Raw genomic sequence first — 21088 nt, 5'->3', positions numbered from 1 at the left:
ACAAAACAAAAAAACAAAAAACAAGCAAACCTATCTAGAACTGTTAGAAATTTCCCCAGCTCACACTTGTGCACTGAAATGTTGACCCTAAAATTGAATTATCTCCCCTTGCAAGCATCTGACAATAACCATCTGCCTTCATCAACATCCTTATCATCAAACCATAATAAAAATTTTCATTTAGAAACTATAAATTGCTTGTTTTGGCAACTCTTTGGTCCCTTATTCAAAATGGTTGGGGCCGTAACCCCTAAATTCAAAACCAATTTATCCAATGACAACCAAGTGTCTATGGTTGATAATGATGACAAAGCGCCAAACAATTATTACAATTTAAGTATTTTTGCATTCCAATAAAAGAGTTATCAAGCAAAACAGATATGAGCAGAAATCAAAAGAATGCATGACTAGACAGGGAAAACAGACAAACACAACAAAGAACAAGAAATGACCAAAATAACATTCACAAAGAAACAAAAGTAAATAATTTGCTCAGACACCACTAAAAACTGAGAGCATGGACTAGGTGCATTGGTAGGGTCAACATCCACTGCTTTAAAAGAACTGAATGGGTTAAGAGGGTGTTACGCTTACAAGATACAAAAACAAATGGACAGATAAACATGGAGATACCTATAAACCCTCTAAATTTGATTGCAGGGGACTGGATAAAAATCTAAGATTTGACTTTTAAAAATTGATAGTTTACCAGGACATATAATGAGGGCAGCTGTAAATAGTCCTATCTCTCCATCAGTCAGCTGAAGTGGATTAAATGCTTTGGCTACTTTAAAGAATTCAACCAAAAATGATCCCATTGGCATTCCAAGTACAACATCCCTGAAATAAATAATATAAAATCAATTAAATCGGATATCTGATCAACAGTATAACAACAAATCACATGATCATCTCTGTTGTCACTTGAATCACGCTACTGGGCGATTCGTGTGAAATAGTCGCCCTGGGGTTGCTCACTTCGCCCTCAGACGACACCAAAAAGAAGTGAAGTAGTCCTCTCATTTTCGAACATCGCCCATGATTGGGTTGAACGCCATCTTTTAGCGGTAATTTGACCAGAGTTATCTCTCTTCTGAAAACAATTCAAACAAAAATGATGCCCGTTCAAGAAAATAAATTGTAAAAATCTTCAAAATCAATTGAAAATTCAGTTACAAGCAAGTATTTTAATCAGCATTTTGTTTCAAACGCTTAAAACAGGATACTGAATGATGTTCTGCACTCCAGTTTACGATAATTCATGATTTATCGTTCGTATTTCTGAAAGAGAAGTCACATCTCCCTGTTTTTTTCTAGTAGCTTGAGCCCTGCTTGATTACTGCTTTTAATCTCTGCTTACGTAAGAGATTACTGCATGTATTAAATGGTTTCTTTAAACAGATGGATGTTGTGCCAATATATCATCAAATGAATAGCATATAATAGTCAAATGTTACACTGGTAAACTCTGGGTTAATTGAAGATTATGATAATTAGCTTCTAGAAAAGAAAATTTATTTATTCATATGATTTGAATTCAAGAAGCATTTTTTTTTTTTTTTAGAGAGACTTTTGATTCACGAGTACTAAGTGTGTCAGTTCTGTAAGTGACTATACAACCGTTACTAAATGAAATCTACCAACCAATATAACGACACAATAGAACAAACATTTTTTCCTACCAATCAAAATGGATCACTAAAAGATACAGAAGTATCATCAACTGTTGTTTACCAGTTTCTATAGTTCTCTCCCTCACTTTAGTCATACCAGGAAATTTTATTACCAACTAAATATGAATTCTGTACCATTAAACTGATACATCAAAGCCTAAGAACTTATCAACTAAAATCAAGACCTTGAACTGAAGTACATGTACTTATAAACTAAATACATGTTTCCTTTAATTATAGAACATTTTCAAAACTTATATAGATTATATTTAAGGGTTAATTTCATTGACAATGTGAAATCAAGAAAAACAAGAAGTTGCATGTGTTGTAGTGCAAGACATACCTCACTCATACAGGGAGTAAATACTGTAGAGCAGCTAGAAACACTCAAAAATTATGTTCCATCTATATGAAGCCACACACTAAATTGGAAATCAATCCATCCATTGGGTGCAGAGATTTTTGTGACACAATTTTTTTCTATCATTACATATAGTGAAAAGTGGCAAAGTCCCACTGAACAGAAAGTTGATATCCAACAGCACCAAAAATGTTTTTTAACATATGCCAAATCTATATGGAGCTACAAAGCTAATATGAAATCAATCCATCCATTAGGATGGGATTTTGTGACGAAATTTTCTCTATCATTCCATTTAGTGTAAAGTGGCAATGTCCCCTGACGGCACCTTGAATCGTATTATGCCTAATCTTATTTTCTAGCACAGCATCTAAAAATATACTATTCTCTGATATCTCCTGACCTTGAATCTTGGAACAATCCTGTCTGATTTAAGAAAAAATCTGTGAGCCAAAGCCGGATTAAGTGAAAATTAACTATATGTTCAAAATATTAAAGAAATCATCAAACATGAATTTGTCTGAAATCACATCCAATCATATTAAATACCTTTATAAAATTTGTGAAAAAATATCAAGAGATTTCACAGAGGGAAAACTTTTACTATAATTTCATAGACATACAAAAACCCAATATTAAAAATTTGAACAGGAAGTGGCCAAAATCAAATCCAATAAAATGTCACACCTATAGACAAACAGACAGGAGTAAAACAAAGCCCTGATTAGTTGCAAGGCAGCAAAATTGGAGTACTGCAAGTTTTTGTATAGTATGTACTTTTGTTATAAATAGAGCTATTTTAAACTGCCTTGCCTGTGCATCGAATTTTCTTTCATCACACCATCAAACAACATATTTTGCAAAAAAACTATTCATTATTTTTCTCCAACTAAAACAGCAAACTAATCAGGTAGGACTAACAGGGTCAAGGATTTTAAACAGATATATACAACCCGTAGTATTCAAATTTAGATCACAGAGTATTAGCAGTGGCTGTCTTGTACAATTACCAATAAGATTAATTATTTTACATTTAATAGACTTACTACAAGGAAAGAGGGAAAGGGAGGTTACTTTTGCTATAACTAAAGGGTTATTGCATTTTATACTTCAACTGGTTTATTTAAGCAACCGAAATGTGTTGACTGTATATTTATTGGTGAAATACAGTCACTGAGAGTATATAACACTTAGGCCCCGCCTACTTTCCTAACCTTGCATTAACTACCTGTTTATCGTGGCGTCACTATCGTGGGCCAAAGTAGGGAAGAATTGTAAAAAACATGTTGTATAAAAATATAACTTGATTAAAAAATGATAAGGAATACATAAAACAACTGTATATTGACTAGAAATAAAATAACGATGTATCAATTTGGCACAAATCAGAAAAAATACACTGCGAGCCTCTGGTAAATATCATCTCTCATATTATTATACCACACTCAGAATTTTGTGCAGTACAATGTAACATAAAGTACTTTTGGCCAATATTCATTTATATTATGCTTCACCCAAAAATTAAAAAAAATTAGCATGTGTTTATTTGGTCTATTCCTTACATTCGCAGCCCCATCACAATAAATGGATGCGTGATGACTGCATAAATCACCCAATATATCAGCCTACATCTGTGATATATTAGCCTCTAAACTGAAATTCTAGTATTTTGATATATACTCCAAAGAAAAATGTTAATGGCCACAATAGAAAATTCAATAAATTTAATTTTATTATTATCAGCATATATGTAAAAAATTCTATAAATCAATCACTATAACAATAAAAATAATCTTCTTAAAAACAAATGACAGTTCAGGGGCGGATCCAGGATTTTAGGGGGTGCACGCCTGCCACGCCCCCGCCTGAATCCACCCTTGCAGTTAAATAACGTTTAAAATCACTGGCGTACTGGTGGAAATCCAAATTTTGAATACTAAGAAAAAAATTAAGTGATCCTTAACATTTTTTGTGGAGTAAATAACAGTGCTGTTACACTAAAATACATGTCCTCTGAACTGCATCTCCGGTTATATATTACTCTCTACTATACGCCCTTTGTTCATAATATTCATTAATACCCTTCTAATACAAACTCTAAATCTACCAATTTCCAAACTCACTTAGGACATTTCATTTTCATGTCAGGATCAAACATCTCTTCTTTGTCAATATCCACCAAGTTACACATCCTAACTACCAATATTTCAAATGATCCCTGCTTTATCAAGTTAATCTGATCTTCCTGGCAAATTTCATCAAACCCTGTCAAATAGAGAGACAATAATATATCAAAATTATGTATAATCTGCTTTGTAGGCCCACAATTCTATTATTGATATGATAGAAATAAATCACCTCTAGTTCTATATCTATATTAAAATCATTGTTCATCTTTATAGAGTAAAACCAGACCTGTTTACTTGGGTTACAATCCATATTTTTCATTGTATTCTATGGAAATGATCCATAAAATCCTGAACTTTGTGAAATTTTAACACAAGAACTATGCAGATATCACAATCTGTGAAGCATAATTTGCAGTCAAAATTCGTAGAAAATATGGAGAATCTGTTAAAGTAAACACCTCTGTAAATCATGTCTAAACTGAAACCTAATAACCCAAACCCAACTTAACCAGACACTTTCTGAAGTTCCTTCAGTTTGAATGCTGTTTTTCACCTGAGTAAACTGAATAACTAAGAGTATCTAAACTGAATAAATTCTACAGTACAAAAGGAGTTCGTTTTAGAAGTTTCACTGTATTTTCTGTAAACTTAAATGGTAGATTTTCATCCAACCTTCACCAAAAAATATGGGACGGGTGGGAGGATATATTTTTTATTTTGTATTTCTTAGATATTTGCTAGCCTAATAAATCCATAGCCACACCAGTTTCAGAATTGAAAAATTGCATTATTCATCTAAAAATGAAAGAAGTGTTATAGTATCTCAATACAAGAAACTGAGGCCAAAAAAAAAAAAAAATCCTGCCCCAATATTTTTTTATTTATTTTTGTCATATATTTAGGGGGGGGGCGGGAGGTAATGAAAACCTATTATTTTATTTTATTTGCTCTTATGATTTCCTGAAGTGAAACCTTTGTCTGGCAGAATGTCAATTTAGTAGAAACATTTTACTAAAGTTCTGTACTTGCTTGTTATTCAATAACAGTACAATTATATGTCAGTTTCATGAAAACTGGATAGCATACAAAAATAACAACTAAATAAAAAGTCAAAGAGTAAAAGCAGCAGAAGATACAAACTAACACAGCAGTGACTTACATCTCAAATATCATTTCCAGGAGGCTTGTTACCATTAAAGACCAAGAACATTATCAATTCCCCTACTGAAATCTAATTGATAACCAGGGTAGGAAACTCACTCAAATTCTAGCCAGTCCTCAATAGAATTTTTCAATATATTTTCTATACGGTTACATAATTTTTTGCTAAAATTAACCAGCCCTGACAAAAAATAGTCAGTCTCAGGTTGGTGGGCAGGCTACTATTGCTAACTCTGGTGATAACCAAATTTACCATATACCTATGTAAAAGTAGTATGATAAGATGTCAGGGACGAGTGAATAAGTGTAGAGTACAAACATATTTTTATTTCCCTTCAAAAACATTTCCCTGAACAGGAGCAAACAAATATCTTTATTAAAGCAGAACACTTACTTGACACCTATGGAGAAAAATTCTACCTTTAAATGATTGATCTACCTTAGTAATGAGAGTGCAACAGCAGAGAAATAAATTCAAATTATATTTGACTAATGACAAACCACAAGAGAAAACTGTATTTTGGATTAAAGCCATGAAACAACCATTAAAAGAAAAGCACAGGTGGAATTTTACGGAATACCGATAACAAATATCTAATAATAACCAACCAGTTCAGTATGCTACCAGAAACATTTTTTTCCCCCGATTGACAACTGATAAAACCAATACCATACAGGAAGTCTCAAGTTGCTTAATCAATGGTTATGTATTCGTTAACATGTAGTAACAGCAAGGTATTGAATAATCTCTGACATTCCTACTTGTGACAGGAAACAGTCAGAAGTTGCTGATACAAATAATTAGTATTAAAGATACTTTGATACAATACTCCTTCTACCAAGTTGAAGAAATATGAATCAAAATACGATACTCACTCCAAAACCATTTAAAGCACCAGTCCACACAAAGTTCAGACACTGCCTATGGTAAAGTTATTCATGATAAAGAATCAAGAATGGTAACTCTTGAAAAGTGCAAATTTTATGTGCAAACTATATATTTTTTTATCTCAAAAGTGCAATAACCAAATGAAAAACTAAGACTGGTCATGTGATCAGTAACTGTTTCTGAACAAGAAATAAAACTGAATTCGGTAGGTTTTTGACATGCATGTATCACCTTCTGTCTGATTTTAGAAAGACTGCTACTCATTAAAAAGGCACTTTCATTTTGTGGGTTTCAGTTTTTATTTGTTTTTTTTATAGATTTTGAAGGCCTAGGGGCAATACACTGTGAAAGTACTTGTATTCATGGGAATTAATTTTTGTGTTGTATTTATACTTGGTTTGTTCTTGAATTTGTATTGAGCCTGAAGTTTTCATAGGAAATTTTACATTTTGTTTGAATTCAAAATCCTGCTTCGACATTACAACAGAAATAGTAGAAATTTGTATCACACAAACCATAGCTCTTCTTCAGTAGTCATTTAAAAAAAATAAATAAATTTGACATTTAGTCCTCTACCACATGAAGAGGCAAAGTATTATGCAATATCCATTCAAAAGTTGCATTTCAGTTCATTTGTCATATGATGACTTTAGAATGGATGTTCAATGAATTTTTCTGAAACTGTGCACAGCTGTTAAGTACCACAAAATTCAGGTTAAGTTTAATTTTCATACAAATTACATTTTGGAGTTTTGAACACTTTGCCATCCCCTTTTTTTTCACAAAAAATGTTGGGGGAGAGGGTGATTGTGTATTACATAATGCTCCATTAATACCAGATTTTTAGTGTTGTAACAATGTCAAATCATTAAAAAATTTCTGCCACTAATCCAAATATAGAAAAAAGAAAGAATTGAGATATACTGAAGTAAAATATTGTTTTTATCCAGAAAAATAAACAAAGTTCGTTTTTGACTGCAAAAACATATGTCTCTCCCCATCCCACAAACAGTTCTGAGCATTTTTGTTTCAACAGTTTCAGAGGAGTTGCATTGACACTGTAATTTATGACGATTTTTGGCAAATTTCTAAGTTCAAAAGGGTGTTATGCCTATAAAAATAAGGGGACAAAAATTTCCTGGTAATACACACATTTACACATGATGTTCTTGCTACATACTACATTTTGTAAAATTTGGTTCAACAATTTCTGAGGAATTGCCTGACAAGGTAATTTATGAGGATTTTTGGCAAATTTCTAAGTTCTAAGGGGCACAACTCCTACAAAAATTAGAGGATCAAAATGTACTGGTTTTATGCACAACTACACATGATGTTCTTGCTACATATCAAGTTTCATAAAATTCAGTTAAGTAGTAGAGAAGTTGCGCTGATGAAGACAGACAAGACTGTAGTGGGGGAGACATAAATATACTTTGACAAGCCATTATTTTAAAATTGAAATACATATTTACTTTTCAAATGGGAGCATAGCTAAAATGGATGGAAGTCAGACTTGTCAAATACAGAACCTCAATAAAATACTAAAATACTATGATTTTATCAAAAATAAAATGCTTCACAGGGCACAGCTTGATACCACTGCACAGGTCAAAACCATAACAGTTAGGGCAAGTAAGGACACACTATTCAAGCTTGATACAACTCTGAAATTTGACTGCAATTAAATATTTGACACAGGAAAGAATTTGATAAGAATCGCAGAGGCTCCATTTATGACTTCATTTCTCAAAAAGTACAATCCCCAAAACCAACTCCTTATGGGGTAAGGCTTCAAAGAGATTCTTCATTTTCTCTTAAGTTATTATCTGTACATCGGGAAAATGCTTGTTTCTGGCTCTTCATTCCTTATCACAATACCCAAAATCATTTCCAGTGATCATTTTGTTGTATGCCACCTTATTCTACAAATTCAAAGAGATCCCTTCCCTTATTGTCCTGACATCATGAATATGCTTGTTTCTGCCCAATTTTTGGTCGTAATTTATAAACAGTTTAAGTAATAACCCCAAAATCCATTCCTGCATTCCTTTGGCGATATGGCACCCGAAGAGATTCATTCACTGACAGTCAAGTTATTGTCTCATTACCATGAAATAGCTTGTACCTGGCCACTTTTTTGGGCCCCTAATTCATAAAAGGTTTGTATCACAACCCCAAAAATTAATCCCAGCCTTCATTCTGTGGTAGGATACATAGTGGTACAATTTTAAAGAAATTCATTCAAATTTAATCAAGTTAAGTAATAGTCCAGACATCATGGAAATGCTTGTTTTGATCCTTTTTTGGCCCTTAATTCATAAATGTTGAAAGTCAAAACCAAAAAAAAAACTAATCCTTAGCAAGCTTCCTTTTGTGGTATAGCACTTTGTAGTATAATTTCATAAAGATCAATACAATTATAAATTGATGTTCGTGTTCGTACATAAAGTGTTTACGGATTACAACAACTGCGTGAAACCAACATCTGACAGCAGATTTTCTGCGGTTGTTTTAAAACCATTGAACATAACCCTTAAGCACATGTATTATAAACAAGAGGCTCCCAGGAGCCTGAATCGCTCACCTGGTTGAATTTTGCCTTTCAAGGGCAATAAATTAAAAAAGAAGTTATCCAACAATTTTGACTCAAGAAAACTTTGATAGGACTTATAAGGATCATTTCAGTAAATGAAAGTCTAAATCTATCATAGTTTTCAAGACATTGGCTGAAAACTGTAAAAAAAAAAAAAATTCCCCTGTCAAGGGCAACAACTCCCATCAGAAGGCATCTGACAAATTTTATACCTGAAGACTTTCGTAGTCCTAAAAATAAGGATCATTTCAGCTATTGAAAGAATTTGGCTAGACCTAACGATTTGGGAGATATATGCAAAAAACTACTGTCTGACCTCTATGTTCTATTTTTAGTAAAAGTGGCCATGTTTTTGATGGATCAAAAAACCCCACTGCAATTCTATGCAGGAAACCCCAAGGAACACTTATACTGAGTTTTGTTTCAATTGGTAAAATAGTGTCAGAGGAGAAGATTTTTGAAAGAAATAACAAAAAATAGCAAAAAACTTTGAAAAAGGGCAATAACTCCAACATGGCTTAATAGATTAAAATAAAAATTTGACCATAGATAGATCTCATCATGCTGAACACTATTATCCCAGTCAGAGTTTGGCTAAACCTAACCGTTTTGGAGATGTATGTGAAAAACCACTGTCTGACCCCTATGTTCTTTTTTTAGAAACAGTGGCCATGTTTTTCGACGGATCAAAAGTCCCCACACCAGTTCTATGCAGGATACCCCAAGGAACATTCATGCCAAGTTTGGTTCCAATTGGTGAAGTAGTGTCAGAGGAGAAGATTTTTGAAAGAAATAATATAAAAAATAGCAAAAAACATTGAAAAAGGGCGACAACTCCAACATGGCTTAATAGATTAAAATGAAAATTTGACCACAGATAGATCTCATCATGCTGAACACTTTTACCCCCCATGTCAGAATTGGCTAAACCTAACCGTATTGAGATATATGTGAAAAACTACTGTCTGACCCCTATGTTCTATTTTTAGTAACGGCGGCCATGTTTTTCAACGGATCAAAAATCCCCATATCAGTTCTATACAGGATACCCCAAGGAACATTCATACCAAGTTTGGTTCCAATTGGTCCAGTAGTTTCAGAGGAGAAGAGTTTTGAAAAATTGTTAACGACGACAACAGATGCCAAGTGATGGCAATAGCTCACATGGCCATCAGTCAGGTGAGTTAAAAAAGATGATTGATGCACAGAAACAGTAAAATATTGTTTTTATCCAGAAAAATAAACAAAAGTCAAAAATCAACATAACTTGACAAGCAATTATTCTATAACTCTTCAACTATTCAAATAATGCCATTATATCACAACTGTTTAAAGCACTTCACTCAGTGCATGACATGTATGTTATTTCAAGGGTCTAGTTTGCTACCATATCTTGCACTTTACAAATGTAAATATTTGTCACTTGAAAAAGCCTTGAACTATTACACAATATAAGAACTGTAACCTGGATACAACTCTATCATTACAATCACATCAATGAATTGATATTTGCATGAAATAGTAGCTGATGGAATGATTTTAATAGCTTTTTTTCTTGATTGGATTACCATAAGTGCAATCCAATTTATTTATGCAGATAATTTAGATTTTTCATAATTTAAGATGTCAATCCAATTTTACAGCAGTTTAATTTCACATCTAATACCCTCTCAAATATGTATTTTAATTATTTACAGCAATTATTTTTCATGTTTTCTTGCTTAAGCCTCATAAAAATAAGTTGGACTAAAGTATATGGCCTACCATGGTAAAATTTCAGAAGATTTAAATTGACCATTAACCAGGAATGTTTTTTATGCACTTTTTTGTGCTAAACATGTGTAAAATCATCCCATTACTATTAAAATGTATAAGTAACTGTCTACTTACCAGGAATCTTTTTAGAGAATTTGACAACCATGGTAATCTCAGGAACCATATTCTGTACAAACTGATCCCACATCTTGGAAGGATCAATCTTCATTTTACTAAAGTCAGGCTGAAAAACAAAACAAAATATAAGTCACAGATTAATTCACTGTATGAAAAGATATCAAGGTGCAGGAGAACACCTTGCAACTAACAACAGCTTCCTTAATTAACCTAGAACTTCAGATACAAAAAAACTTGAAAACTTATTTAGCAAAATTTAGAAAAATACTCAGAAGGCAATAAACCACCTAGGTGGTATTATGGTAGCATATGTATGGGAAATTGTGGGTTCTCTCCCTTAAATGCATGAAATATCTAATGTAGGACATGAAAACCACAATCATTCAATCAATCAATCAATCAGGAGTAAATCATGAAATACAGAAGAAAGGGACCATCAATTCAACAACAATTTTTAGCACTGCTATTTCAAATACAAAGAAAAGCTTTCACACAGCTCAGGCTGCCAACAAATCATTTTCCTTTTAGTTTTAAAATAACAACACCCTGTGGGCTCATAAAACTGTATCATACAAGATTCTTTCATCTCTCAAGTGAAACAATTTCTGATGGAAGGTCTAAATCAGAAATGACAGACACTAAAAACTCTTAAACTGGGTCTTCCTTTTTCGGAAAAATGGTTTTACAAGTACACATGATAGAATCTAAAAAAGAGGGTCATCAAGAACATCAAGTCTAGGTTTATTCCACTACCTATGAGTCTCATTTATAAACAACTAGTGAACTGGGGGTAACATTATATAAACCATCAATCAAATGGTTGATAAATTGCAATAAATTTACCATTACACTGTCCTATGAGATAGTCTACTAGACAATATAAAGTCATTAAAGATAAAAAAAAAAAGTACTTATCATACTTACAGAACTTGTTTTGCCAAATATGATCTTGACCCAACAAATCATCAGACATGGATCAAGCAGTTTAGAAACGGGAGATTTAAGCTTAATAAAATGCCAATTTTTGCAAAAAAAATGCAATATATGAACAAAAATCTAAAACAAAAATTATGGGCTTCAAACTTCATACCCCACCTCTGTCACCAGTTTCAACAATGAATCATTATGTTCTACCAGAATTTCAAAACCACTTTAAATGCACTTGACAACATAAAAGGTCTTAATCCATAGCTAACAATAAATAAAAAGATTAATGAAAGCTGACATGATGTAGGGCATGACAATAACAATCTATATGGTTGCCAGCATTTCCTTATTCCATTGATTTCCATTTAGAATTGCTTTTTTAATAGAATAACACTATTACCTTGAAATATTGTACTTAATGTTGATACAGCAATACAAGCTAAAGTATATTCAACTTTGAGATAACACATCACTATTAACTCTCAGGCATTATCTTTCTTGATGATATGTGCGTGGAATTTTCATGTTCTATTGATTACAATGTACTATGCTGATAAAATGAGACTGCAAGGAAAGATTCAATCATTGCTATATAATTCATAATTGTAGATCATGATTCTGAAGTTAACTAGAATGTCATTCACTGTACAACCATATCAACTGAAACTGACAAAACAATCATTTGATATGTTTATGACAGTCAGACAGAAGTCTCTTATGAAAGTACTTTTACTGTGACCTTTTCATCCTGAATCTTGTTCTTTAGGGAGCAATTTGCGTCTCTTGTCTGCAGATTAATTTCGATATTGTAAATGATGTCATTGCCCATACTCAGAGTGGGAAAAGTAAGCTCAACTGATAGCATTTGTTTCATGATTTCAAAATAACTTGTTATGTATAAACAAACATTTTCTGAGAGTGTTGGCAGATTACCTTGGCACAGTTTGACATCAACAAGAAAGGGGGCGTAACTCTAAAACTGACAGCTTTATTTTTATGATATGTTGAACATGCCTTGCTCTTCATTGTTTTGTATTAAATCTTCTACAAAAGTTTTCATTTTTAAAACGCTAATATTGTTAGTGACTTCTTGAACTCATAATTTCAGTACTTCATTTTCACATATGATTTGTTTAATTATATATTTATACTCCACATAATGCAGCAGATCCTTGCCATGTTTAGCGCCATAGTGTCATAGTCATAGCTTCATACAAGATAAAAATGTACCTCTTAAATATTATACATGTGTATCTTATTTCTGTTTTTTGCTTGTATGAGAACGGGAAGTTTACATAAAATGATTGGTCAGCATTGAACATTACTCAGTTTCTGATTCAAGGACAGGGCCTCATTACAAGACTATAAAGGTCATATACATTAGCATGGCCCCAATATCTATGAATATTCATTGCCAGTTGTTTAATCTGGTTCCCTGGTCAATATCATAAGTGACCCAAAGTATTACCTCTTTTAGAAATTATTATATACATGTCTACACGTATTTTTTTTTGCTGGTGTGAGAACGGAAAGTTTACATTAAATGATGAAATGAACGGTAAGCATTGAATTAATAATATTACATAGTTTTCTATTCAAACACAGGGGCTCGTTACAATTAACTATATATAAGTCATATACATGTATATTATCAGGACCCCGATTTCTATTAATAGCCATTGCCAGGTGATTAATCTGGTAACATTGGGGTCATCATGGTTACGGAAGGGTATGCAATCATATCACAGGAACCAAGATTTTACCGAAAGTCACCCGATTTTCAGAGCATATCACATTTGTGCCATTTTGGATGTTGAAAGTAAGCCAAAATCAGTGACAGAGAATATTTGTATTTTTGTTCTTTTTTAAAATAAGGAAACTATTATCAATTTCAGTTTTCAATCAAATCTAGGATGTGAATCATGTTCCAATTAACCACTGAACTGAACATACAGTCAAACCTTGGTAGTTGGAACCAAGGGACCTTTGAAATGTGTTTGAGTTATCAGGAGTTCAAAAAATTGAAGTTCTAATATTTCCAGATTTTTTTCATTGCTAGTCCGAGTTCGACATTATCATTAGACATTGCTTACTTCGTATGTAATTTTGTTAGTTCATGGATCTTTTTCATTCACTTTTGGAAGATTATGTTGACTTGTGGATATTAAAAATTATATATTTGGTTTTAAAAACATTCAGAGTTCGAGTTCCTTGGTCAATAACTTGTTTTTATCTGATTTTCTTTGTAAACTGGTTCTCGATTGTATGCTATGAAAACTGGTTGTCTATGTAGTGCAACGTAGTAGTCAGTTGAGAACCAGCTTAATTTTCTTTGATGTTTTTATCATGCAGACTTCGGAACATTCTCGAACTTTAATCTGTATCCTGCATCATCGGTTCTCAATAGCATAACAATTTTTTTCCCCTAATTAGTTATGACTTAAATACTACCTGTAATTAACTAAAATGACACTGATTAATGATACGATTTCAGTTTTTCACACCTTTTATTACCCAAGCTGACAAAATGGCTGATGAGTTCGAGTTAGTCAGGTTTATTCTCAAAGATTTATTACCGAACAGACTGACTAGTCAGTTTGGGTATTCGAAAAATCAATGTTTGAGAAATCCAAGGTTATTTATATTGATTATATAGGAGAAAATGTTGATACTTTGAACTGTGTTCGAGAAATCCCGGGTGTTCCAGCCATCCGAGTTCTAGCAAGTGAATTTCAACTGTATTTTATTGTATAAAGAGCAAAGAGATTCGACAAAAGTTATTTCAACTTAAAAACAACATCTCCCACTGCCAGTAGCATTCATGTAAACCCTCCCAAATTAAGGGGGAGACTCCCACAAAATCAATGAAAAATTTATCATCTCCCACATAAAAATGTATCATTTGTGTTTAAACTACCATATTTCAAAAAAATTGAATTTCTACACCAAAAAAATTGCTTTTACATAAAAACTCCTTCATGAAACACTTCACTGTCAATGGGGGAGAACCTTTCTTCATCATGAACTGTTCCACAGATTAACAGGTATGTTCAGTTGGTTATTGGGCAACTTCTAATTTCCTCAATAAAAGTAATACCAGCCAACACTTGGGCAACTGTACTGTGAAAATTGTCATTTTTATAATAACTACTGAATTAATTTCAGTTATAAATTTACGAGAAAGTAAACTGACTACAAAAGTCATTTCAGGTAAAAAATAATGAATATACTTAATACGATCAATGAAACTGAACGCAGGAGCAGTTCACTCTAAAACATCATCTCTGGAACATAAAGAACAGAAAGCTTCAAAACCCCAATTTAAACAACAGATCCAGTTATAACAAGCTGCTTATTGCTGAGAGATGAACTTCAAGTTCTGGTATGACCTTAAGAGCATTTAACATCCTCTTCCTCATCTAATAATTAATTATCCACCTTTAAAGCCAGTAGCCTCATGAAATGGGAAGATTTATTAAATTAACACAAAATATTAACTTTCCAATTGTGAAAGTATATGCTTACCAATTATTTCATAATAGCTTAAAAGTAATTTTTTACAGATTTTATTCATATTTTCTTGAGAGCATCATCAAATTAATTTTAAACATGCCAAAAACCATATTAAATCAGACTGAAGTCTTCAAAGTCTCGGCCACCGATTCTGGCTTACTTTCAACATCCGAAATGGCACGAATGTGATATGCTCTAAAATCAGGTGACTTCCACTAGAATCTTGGTTCCCTTGATATGATTACATTTTTCGTAACTGTGATGACCCGAATGTTTTCTATCAAAACAACTGGTTACGAGAAACCAAATTAAACTACTGGCAATGGCTGTATATAGATATCGAGGTCCTGAATATAATTATATATGACCTATATATAGTCAATTGTAACGAACCAATTGGTAATATTACATAAATTCAAATTCAATTCATGTGTATGATATGTTTTCAAACAGGTACAGTTTACTGATCTTTGGGTCGCTTATTGGTAATGTTCAATGCTAACAATCATTTCATGTAAACTTTCCATTCTCATACCAGCAAGAAACACACGTAGAACACACATATATGATACACAAGAGGTACATTTTTATCTTGTATGAAGCTAGAACTATGATGCTATAGCGGTAAACACTGCACAGATCAGCAGCATTATGCAGAGTAGTAATATATATTTATATATTATATATCACAAATCATATGTGAAAATAAGTACTGAAATTATGAGTGCAAGAAGTTGTTAACAATATTAACTACTTTAAAATAAAATTATTATGAAACAAGAAGCACTGTGAATGATATCCCAATTTCACTTGGACACCAATATGTTAACTTATCTTCTCTTAATGGCCAAACTGAATGCACATTCAGTTATACATCAAACAGCCCAAATTTTCACTTGGGATCTCAAATTTTCAAAATTCTAGAATGCTGCGAAATCCATTGAGAAGTGTAAGAGGAATAGCAATTACAAAGTGTAAATAAATCTAAAAGCTTTCCATCAGACTCAAGTAATTTCATTTTCTTATAGAAGTCCCAAATAGATGATACAGCGCTTGGGGAATAAAAACTATAGACTAGAGAAAAATCCCGTGAATGGAAACTCAAAGACACTAACACTACAACTAATGACCACCTGCATTCTGTAATAACCTGTCTTTATAAAGACATGAAAATGGTGACGTAATGAATGACTAAATTATCTATAGACTAGAATGTAAAATACATGTGCCGAGAATATTAAGAGTGGAGAGAATATATATAGGCCTTGCCTGCTATCCAATCCTATTCAATTTATTTATTGAATAAAATATATTTAAATCAAAATATTTAGAGTACAATGTTCACCTTTGTCTTCCCTTGATTCAATGACTATCACCTCATGGACAGCATTATGATTGACAACAAGAGGCTCCCAGGACCCTGAATCGCTCACCTTCTCGAATTCTGCCTTTCAAATGCAATAAATTAAACAAGAAGTTGTCCAACAATTTTGACTAAAGAAGTCTTTGGTAGGACTATCACAAGATCTTTTCAACAATTGAAAGTTTCTTTTATTCTATCCTAGTTTTTGAGATATTGACTGAAAACTATTAAAAAAAAATGTAATTTGTCCCCTTTCAAGGGCAACAACTCTTACAAGAAGTTTGAAGACTTTTGTAGTCCTAATAATATGGATCATTTCAGCTATTGAAAGAATTTGGTTAAACCTTACGGTTTAGGAGATATATGTGAAAAACTACTGTCCGACTCCTATGTTCTATTTTTAGTAACGACCGCCATGTTTTTCGACAAATCAAAAATCCCCAAGTCAGTTCTATGCAGTATACCCCAAGGAACATTCATACCAAGTTTGGTTTCAATTGGTCAAGTAGTGTCAGAGGAGAAGATTTTGGAAAGAAACAACATTAAAAATAGCAAAAATCATTGAAAAAGGGCAATAACTCCAACATAATTTAACGGATTAAAACCATAATTTGACCAGAGATAGATCTCATCATGCTGAACACTTTTATCCTGTCAGAATTCAGCTAAACTTAACAGTTTAGGAAATATATGCGAAAAACTACTGTCTGACCCCTATGTTCTATTTTTAGTAATGGCAGCCATGTTTTTTGATAAATCAAAAATCTCCACATCAGTTCTAAGCAGGATACCCCAAGGAACATTCATACCAAGTTTGGTTCTAATTAGTTAAGTAGTTTTAGAGGAGAAGAGTTTAGTATAATTGTTAACGATGACTACGGCGACGATGGCAAGGACGGACGCCAAGTGATGGCAACAGCTCACATGGCCTTTGGCCAGGTGAGCTAATAAATTTAAACTTTCTATTATTCCATTGGTTTTTAAGTTGACTTTGTCCAGTTAACTACCTTAACTTATTTGTTGTTATACCAGTATCAGTTAACTATACTATTTGCAGTTATACCAGTATCAGTTAACTACTCTATTTACTGTTATACCAGTATCAGTTAACTATTTAATTTAGTGTTATACCAGTATCAGTTAACTATTTTATTTGTTGTTATACCAGTATCAGTTAACTTTAATTTACTGTTATACCAGTATCAGTTAACTATTCTATTTGCTGTTATACAAGTATCAGTTAACTATTCTATTTGTTGTTAGACCAGTATCAGTTAATTATTCCATTTGCTGTTATACCAGTATCAGTTAACTACTCTATTTACTGTTATACCAGTATCAGTTAATTATTTAATTTACTGTTATACTAGTATCAGTTAACTATTTTATTTGCTGTTATACATACTAGTAAGTGATATTTGTTGCAAGACATAGTCATACAAGTTTTCAATCACATCTTTTCTGTGGTTGTTAATGTACACACACAAAAATTGTGAAAAAAGCCCCACTGATCCCTATCCTAGTTTGATTATCTTACCATCATATTCTGTGCTTTCAACTTCTCTATTCTCAAGTTAGCTTCCCTGACATTCTGGTATGTAGGTTTACAGGTCTTAAAATGTGCAGCGACAACCTCTTCCGTGACCTGATCAATAAGCCGACGTCGAATATCTGAAGGCTTTTTCACTACCTCTAACATGATTTTTTCAATATCAATAGAAAATGTATTGTCTTCAAATGTTTCTTCTATTGCTGAAGGAACAACTGTGCCCTCATCCCTTTGTTCAGTGTATAACATAGAAAAATTAGTGTCCAAAGGACTATAACCATGATCAAAGTCCCTTCCAAAAGATGCCTCTTGTATATCATGCAACTCATTTTGATTGAAAACATCACCTAAGTCTTGTGAGCTGAAGTCCATTACAGGGTTATGTGCCCCTGACTTAGAACATGACGATAAATGTTCTGTCGGCTCGGATTTAATATCAACAGAAGAAATATGTGATGATTGAGGAATGCACATGTTCAATACATTTGGGTCCATGTTCAATGCCGCTTTATTATCTTCCAAATTATTCTCACCATCAACACCATTTACATGTTGGTTGTCTTGAGGTGGAGAGGAACTCTTGTTACTTGACGGACTACTTAGACTGGAATATCCCGAGTCATTTCCCTGTCTATTCCCTGTCATTTTAGCCATATTGTTTATGTTATGTGTATTGACACTGTTGCTGTTTTGGTTGTTATGGTTCCTCTGATGTTCTCGGAAACTAACCTGTGCTGCACTTAGAAATTGCTCCATCATTTCTGGCTTAAGAGAGCCTCCCTGCTTTAAGAAACCCTGAAGTTCTTGTAGTCTTGCTTTATTTGCATCTGCCGATGGGTAGGGAGCTATAGGTAAGTTAGTTGTAGGCTTGTCCCTGCTTCCAGGATCCTTCATTCTTTTTGGTCTTCTACCGAGTCTTGATGCTGTAATGACAAATCAATTATAGATGTAACATAAATGCAACACATAAACATGTGCATACCTTAATATACATCACAAATTACAGTATGTTGAGACAGACAAGAAAAAAATAAGAAACTGAAGAGGCAAAATATCAGTTGTAACGTGAAGCTTTTAAGGACTACAGCAAAAAAAAAACAAAAAAAAACAGCAACAACAACAACAACCAAAAAACAAACAGCAAATGCATAATTTCTTTTTTAACTCTGCATTGTGGGAAAATCTGATTGGCCCACACTCTACAGTACATAAACCAACAAATTATAAATAAAATAGCCAATTTGAGTCTGGGCCATATTTGCACTTGCATTTTTATTGTATTTTTATGGTATCTATTCTATTAGTTATATTGTATCCATAGTACATGTACCATACTTCCTGCTTAACAACTGTAACCTTATTGTCTTCAGATTTATGAAGTACAAAACAAAAGGATAAAATCCATTTTAGACTAATCAGGAAGTCAGACCACAAACCTACACAAATCTATAATCTTCAACAGCGCTTTGAAAAATTAAACCATTTCAAAGTCTTCATTGTGATTTAAAACTGTTGCTAAGCAATGAATTCTATCAAAGTAAATCAAATAATTGATATTACATGTTGTTTACACCAAATTACATGAAAAAAATAGTTGAATGAATATAAAGTTATTTAATGTTTTAAACATCAAAAACATCACTTAATATGTCATACTGACTCGACTGACTGGTCTGGATCTACTTAGTATTCTAAGGAAGTATCCAGTAAATTGGGGGAAATGGGAAAAGGTATAATTGATTGAGAATATTGCCAACGGCATAGGTCAAGGGTCAAGGATACATCATCTATCATTTAATGAGGGTGAATAGTTATTATGTCAAGACTGCATTTCAGATCACATATTAGTAGGGTAAAAGTAATGTCTTACTAATTTTAGGCAACAATTAAAATTTGTATTCTTCATGTATACTTAAATCCCATCAAAGAAGTAAAAGCATTTTGCTAATGTGGGAGATAAAAATTAATACAGAATGTACTGTAGAATACAAAATTAAGGAAGAAAACTCTGTAAATGACCCTAAATTACAATACAAACTATTGGATTTTCCATAAGGATTATCTCCTATGAACATTTCATCATATATACCTATATAGCAACTTAATAACAAAAATGAAAATATTTAGCCTTTTTTGAGGTGTATCACATTTTACAGAATTTGCATGATTCTTAAAAAAAAAATGCTACTTAAAATCTTCCACTTTGTGATATTATTATATCGAAATAGAATAAAAAAAAAGTTTTAAAGTAACAAATTCACTGCTCTATTGATTTGAGTCATTGTGTGTGATGTTATCAATTGCTCACTCCTCATCTCATTATTGTAACTCATATAATTAAGTAAACAAATTAATTATTTAAAGAGAACTTCTTTCAGACAACAAAGCAACAAAATGCATTCATAAGAAATTTGACAATACTATAAACACTCCACACCAATTCAGGTTTGTCTTTTCATATCAAAAGCTAACGAACTTAGCCTTAGTGTACTCTTAACTGTTATTTTGAAATGAACAGTGCATGTCAACAGAAAAACAACAGATAAACAATATCCATGATTAAAAATAGAAATTTTACAGTAACACAGGGCAGTCACACCAATTGTCCAAAATTACAGAACACTTAAAAATAATGTTTGTCTGAATATAGCTGAAATATTGCTGCTCGGACGTTAAACCCCAACAAACAAACATAAAAATAATGTTAATAAAATGAGTAGTCTCCATGAAAAAAAATAATAGAAGAACTATTTCTATTTCAAAACCATCAATCAAATTTAAGATTCATAGCTGGATATAACTAGTTCTCTTTACTTAATACTGCACCATTCTAGTGAGGTCAGTCACCCACTTAACAACCAATGAAATCTCATCAACCTACTTTTCAACCAATCAAATTTCAGTAAACCAACCATAACAAACTTCATACAAAGATCTCAATCAGTGAAAAAGAAAAATGATTTATTTATTTAAAAAAATCACCAAGTAGGAAGAGGAATTATATTATTAAAATGACATTCAAGTCTGAAATCAC

At 32.5% G+C, this 21088-nt stretch overlaps 1 protein-coding gene across 1 annotated transcript in view; it reads right to left on the bottom strand.

Annotated features, from left to right (window-relative positions):
* The window catches only part of LOC148627948 (nuclear receptor ROR-beta-like), a 70280-nt gene that overhangs the window by 6451 nt on the left and 42741 nt on the right, over positions 1 to 21088 (bottom strand). Inside the window, exons 6-9 of the mRNA XM_088582028.1 lie at positions 18043 to 18977; positions 10700 to 10808; positions 4158 to 4299; positions 710 to 840 (exon numbers count right to left, since the gene is read on the bottom strand). Coding sequence (XP_088438154.1) covers positions 710 to 840; positions 4158 to 4299; positions 10700 to 10808; positions 18043 to 18977 — 1317 coding nt within the window. The remainder of the gene's footprint in view (positions 1 to 709; positions 841 to 4157; positions 4300 to 10699; positions 10809 to 18042; positions 18978 to 21088) is intronic.

The sequence above is a fragment of the Perna viridis genome, chromosome 1, assembly GCF_037379345.1.
Source record: "Perna viridis isolate PV_CMFRI_1.1 ecotype Kerala chromosome 1, ASM3737934v1, whole genome shotgun sequence".
In the NCBI taxonomy this organism is placed as follows: domain Eukaryota; kingdom Metazoa; phylum Mollusca; class Bivalvia; order Mytilida; family Mytilidae; genus Perna; species Perna viridis.
The sequence above is the reverse complement of the archived record's forward strand: the minus strand, read 5'-3'. Positions and strand labels throughout refer to the sequence as shown.